Raw genomic sequence first — 5,381 nt, forward strand, 5'->3', positions numbered from 1 at the left:
CCTCCACATGCAGCCAGCTGGGTGACCTTGGGTCAGTCACAGTTCTCTCAGAGCTGTTCTTTCAAGAGCAGTCCTCAAAAGAGCTCTCTCAGCCCCACAAACCTCACAGGGTGTCTGTTGTGGGGAAGGGAAGCTGCTCTGATACTCCGTGTGAAGGGCGGGGTATAAATCCTGTCTCCTCCTCCTCTTCCCCTTTTCCCTGTGCAGATGGCCCATATAGTGATGAGACAGGGCTTTCCCACCTGCTCTCCTCCACAAGGCTTGTCTGTTCCCCTGCATTTTCTTTCAGGCATCAGGCTCAAAGAGGAGGAGGAGGAGATTGGATTTATACCCCACCCTTCACTACCCAAAGGTGTTTCAGAGTGGCTTACAAACTCCTTTCCCTTCCCCTCCCCACAACAGACACCCTGTGAGGTAGGTGGGGCTGAGAGAGCTCTTGACAGAAACTGCTCTTTTTCAAGAACAGCTCTTATCAGAGCTATGGCTTGCCCAAGGTCATCCAGCCAGGTGCAAGTGGAGGAGTGGGGAATCAAACCTGGTTCTCCCAGATTAGAGTCCGCGCACTTAACCACTACACCCAAGCTTTGCCCAGGTCTTCAAATAAAGGGTTATTCCCTGCTTTGCAGTTGTTTTTATGGCCTTCCTGTTTTGTGTTCTTCCTGGTTTTATTGCTGCTTTTTATGCTGTGACAGCATGAAGGGAGATGGTGTGCCCATGTGTGTCTCAGGAGGGCGGTGTGTGTGTGAGGCTGCTGTGTGCTGGCATTTTGCTTCTGTCAGATGCCTAGTGTTTAAAAATATCCCACAGTAGTGATTTGGCACGTCATCCACTGTGCAGTTCCCAGGGACTATGATTCGGTAACCTGAAGTGAAGCTAAACTAGTCTGGGCCTGGGTTTTGGTTGGGGGAGTTAATGGGAAGCCTGATGCCTGTATCCTTCCCTTCTTGGAAGAAAGGTAAATAGTCACTTGACCAATCCCTTCACGGGAGCCGGGGTTCTAATCGTGGGCCGAAGCCGTGGAGTTCAGTGACGTTTTTGTGAATTTGTAGTAACAGTATAGGGGCTACGGTGGCTCAGAGGTTAAGACGCTGAGCTGCAGACCAGAAGGTCTGTAATTCGGCAGTTCGAGACCCGAATGCTGCGTGGCAGAGTGAGCTCCTGTCTCTGGCCCCAGCTTCTGCCAGTCTAGCAGTTCGAAAGCAAGAAATTACAAGGAGATAAACAGGGAAGGTAAGAGCGTTCCATGCGCCTCGGCATCTAGTCATGCCGGCCACATGACCACGGAAACATCTTCGGACAGCGCTGGCTCTTCGACTTGGGAACGGAGATGAGCACCGCCCTCTAGAGTCGGATTCGACTGGCTTTCGAGCAAGGGAAACCTTAGTAACAGGATACCACTAAGGACTGGCAGGGAGCGAGAGCCCCCGTTTCCCCCTTCCTTACTGCTTCCTCTGGCTCCCCTTCTCCCCCGTAATCCACCACCCTTCCTTGCTTCTCCTTCCTCATTTAGGCTTCCCGACTCCTTTTCCTGCCTCTCCCCACCCACCCCCACCCCGAGGCATCACTCACTTCCAGGATTTATACGCCAAACTTAGTGTGTGTGGAGGGAGTAGGGGACGACGACAGTTCTTTCCATTATTTCCTGCAAACCTGGAGGGTCTCCAGGTGGTAGCTGGCCCCAGTTTGGCAACTTGGGAACCTGTTGGAGGCCTAGGCAACAGTACCAATTGTTCACAGAGGGAGACTCGAGTGTTCGCAAGGCTTCAGGCATTCTTGGACTCCTCCCAACAGCCCTGTAATGGCAGGCTGGTAATTTCTGCATCTTGGGCTGAAGCTGAAAAAATAATAGCCTGCCAAAGGCCACATAACCAGTCAGGAGCTGAATTGGACGCCCGTAGGCTCAGTTTCCCTGCTGTCCGGCTTTGGCATCCGTCATGCTACCGGTTGGGCCTTACCATTAACAAGGCTGTCCTACTGAACGTAGGGCTGAATCCTGCTGATCGTTTCCAGATGCACACGTGGGGGGGATGCAGTCGATTTTAGATTATTTCCACCTCCAGTGGCAGACCTCCAACCCCCCCCCCAGTGCTGTTCTGGGGGGGGGACTTGCCCCCAGGAACAGCATTTCAGGGGGCATTTTGCACGGCAATGGGGGGGGCAAGCCAGTTTGGTGTAGTGGTTAAGTGTGCGGACTCTAATCTGGGAGAACCGGGTTTGATTCCCCACTCCTCCACTTGCACCTGCTGATGTGACCTTGGGTCAGTCACAAGCTCTGGCACAGCTGTTCCTGAAAGAGCAGTTTGTGTCAGAGTTCTCTCAGCCCCACCCACCTCACAGGGTGTCTGTTGTGGGGAGGGGAAGGGAAAGGAGTTTGTAAGCCGCTCTGAGACTCCAAGTGAAGGGCGGGGCATAAATCCAATCTCTTCTTCTTTCCATCTGTAGAAATTCTGGATAGGGATCTGCTTTTTTTCTTCTTCTTAAGAAGGTGTTTGTAAGCCACTCTGAGACTCCAAGTGAAGGGCGGGGTATAAATCCAATCTCTTCTTCTTCTTCTTTCCATCTATAGAGATTCTGAATAGGGGTCTGTGCTTTTTTTCTTCTTCTTCTCCACTTGCAGATGCTGGATGACCTTGGGAAAGCCATAGTTCTGTCAGAGCTGTTCTCTCAAGGGCAGTCCTCGAAAGAGCTCTCTCAGCCCCACCTACCTCACAGGGTGTCTGTTGTGAGGAGGGGAAGGGAAAGGAGATTGTAAGCCACTCTGAGTGAAGGGTGGGGTATAAATCCAGTCTCTTCTTCTTCTGAATTGAGTATGTGATTTTATAGAGTTTTTAAGATTTTTATGGTATATTATTAGGTACATGGTACCACTTTGTTAGCCGCCCTAAGCCGTTCGCAGGATGGGCGGGGTATAAATATGATAAATAAATAATAATAAATAAATACATTCTTCTAATTTGTCAACTTTTGTTGTCATTTTCTTTTCAGGAGAAGCATTTCTTCCACAAAGTGAATGAAAAACTTTCCAAACCAAACATCTTCATCCTGAACAATCGTTGGGATGCTTCAGCATCGGAGCCTGAATACATGGAGGACGTGAGTTTACGGTTCTCGGTTGATCTGGTGTTAGCGGAGGCCGTTTTTAAAAATCTGCACACCCAATTCAATCTCCAGGGCCTAGTCAGAAGGCTTGCTGGGTAAAAGCCCCACCTGGCCCAACCCACGTTCTAAAAGCACTTGGAGGGCACCAGAAAGGGAGTCGGGCAGGTGCCGTGGTATCCATGGGGATTTTGGCTCCAGTAGAAAAAGGTCATCCTCAACCATCCACTACGTGGGATTTTCTGATTGGAGACGCTGGGGATGGAACCAGGGACGTTCTGCATGGAAATCAGGAGTTCCGCAACTGGGCCGTTGGCCTTTCTGCTAGCCACGTAGTGTATCTTTATCCTGCCCTTCCTGCGCAGAACTCAGGGTATCAGACATAATTCTCCTCTCCTCTGTTTATCCTCAGAGGAACCCTGTGAGGTAGGCTGGGGTCAATGAGAGGCTGGCTCAGGGACATCCAGTGCAGGGGGTCTGGACCCAGGTCGCCCAGACCCTAATCTAACCATTACCCCCACACCGATTCCCACAACCCTGGTGCCAGATTTGGGTGAAAACTACGGGATTTTGAAATGTGTGTTTCTGCCGAGGGAAGCGTACGTGTACGTTGCTCCGAAGGCCGCGTTCCTTTTTCCCCACATTGGCTCCTCGGCCGCCGACGTTGCCCCCTGATTGGGCGCTCCTGTCTCCTTTCAGGTGCGGAAGCAGCACATGGAGCGCTGCCTGATGTTCTTGGTGGACGAGCTCAAAGTCGTGGACCCTTCCGAAGCCCAGAACCGAATCTTTTTTGTTTCGGCCAAGGAGGTCCTCAGCGCCAGAAAACAGAAAGCTCAGGGAATGCCGGAGGCAGGTGCGTGCCGAATGTCTCGATGTGAAGTTTCTTGAACATTCCATCTGGTTAGAAGAATTGAAAAAGGAGACGATTACTTTATTATTATTATTATTATTATTGTTGTTGTTGTTGTTGTTGTTGTTGTTGTTGTTGTTGTTGTTGTTGTTGTTGTTGTTGTTGTTGTTGTTGTTGTTGTTGTTGTTGTTGTTGTTGTTGTTGTTGTTGTTGTTGTTGTTGTTGTTGTTGTTGTTGTTGTTGTTGTTGTTGTTGTTGTTGTTGTTGTTGTTGTTGTTGTTGTTGTTGTTGTTGTTGTTGTTGTTGTTGTTATTTTCAATGTATTAATTGCCCCCTCCCGGCTTACGTCTTGGATAATCATGTCCAGCCGCTCTGTTATCCCTTGCAGGGGGTGCGCTCGCCGAGGGATTTCAGACGCGGTTCCAGGAATTCCATCACTTTGAGAAAGTGTTTGAGGTAATTTTCCTCACCATCGGAAAGAGCAGGGTTTGCCTTCAAAAAAACAAAGGAAGGTATACGGGTCCTTTCTGATATTGGGGCAAACTGTCAGTGTCACGGCCCTGTTTGGAGGTTGTCAAAAAGCGTTTACCTGTGGCAGCGTTCCAGCTGTTGCGGAAAACAGGTCAGATCCAACTAGTTTTTCCATGGGTGGAAAGGAGAGGAGGGGGGGGGGGTCCCTTTTGACCACCGGAAAAGCTATGCTGGGGTTCGGGGGAATCCATAGACAGAAGTCATACAGGGGAGTGGCTGTGGCTGGGGGGAGAGGCATCTGCTTGGCATGCAGAAGGTCCCAGGTTCAATCCCCAGCATCTCCAGTTAAAAGGAGGTGAGATGAGAGAGCTCTACCTGAGACCCTGGAGAGCTGCTGCCTTGTCTGAGTAGACAAGGCTGCCCATGAGGGTGGTCCAGTGGTCTGATTCAATAGAAGGCAGCTTCCAGTGACGGAAGCAGTAGGAAGGTGAGAAAGACAAACAGGTCGGATCCAGCCCAGCATCTCCACAGGTAGGAGCTTCTTGATGACATCGGTAGGGGGAGCTATAACGTTTCAGACAGGTATTGACTCCAACAGTGGTATACAGGCCAAAAGAAATCAATTAGCAGTTACTTACTATGCCTTAGCTGGAGCTGCGGTGGCTCAAGTGGTTAAGACCAGAGGTCATTTCGGGGGGGATCGCAGTTCCCCCGGGTGAGGTGCAGGGGGGCGGGGCACATGACGAAGCCCCGCCCCCTGCACCCGGCTGCCCTGCTTCCGGCCCTCATTCAGCCAGGAGGAGGCAGGAGAAGAGGGAGGGTAAGTTGCTTCCTCCCTGCCTCTCCCCACCCCTGCCTGCCTGGGGCCAGGGAGGGCCTTCACGGGGCTTCCTTGCACTCCCGCCGGCCTTGCAGGTCCACCGCCGGGCCCCTCATGGGGCTTGGCAGTGGAGCTGCAAGGCCG

At 51.3% G+C, this 5,381-nt stretch overlaps 1 protein-coding gene across 1 annotated transcript in view; it reads left to right on the forward strand.

Moving 5' to 3' along the window:
- The first annotated feature begins 929 nt into the window (after nucleotides 1-929).
- MFN1 (mitofusin 1) overlaps nucleotides 930-5,381 on the forward strand; it is a 23,145-nt gene continuing 18,693 nt past the window's right edge. The window contains exons 1-4 of the mRNA XM_015423348.1: nucleotides 930-955; nucleotides 2,986-3,093; nucleotides 3,796-3,949; nucleotides 4,335-4,402. Of these exons, the coding sequence (XP_015278834.1) occupies nucleotides 3,085-3,093; nucleotides 3,796-3,949; nucleotides 4,335-4,402 (231 nt within the window). The 5' untranslated portion in view covers nucleotides 930-955; nucleotides 2,986-3,084. The remainder of the gene's footprint in view (nucleotides 956-2,985; nucleotides 3,094-3,795; nucleotides 3,950-4,334; nucleotides 4,403-5,381) is intronic.

Source organism: Gekko japonicus, unplaced genomic scaffold, assembly GCF_001447785.1.
Source record: "Gekko japonicus isolate JY-2015 unplaced genomic scaffold, Gekko_japonicus_V1.1 scaffold1556, whole genome shotgun sequence".
NCBI classification, from domain to species: Eukaryota; Metazoa; Chordata; class Lepidosauria; order Squamata; family Gekkonidae; genus Gekko; species Gekko japonicus.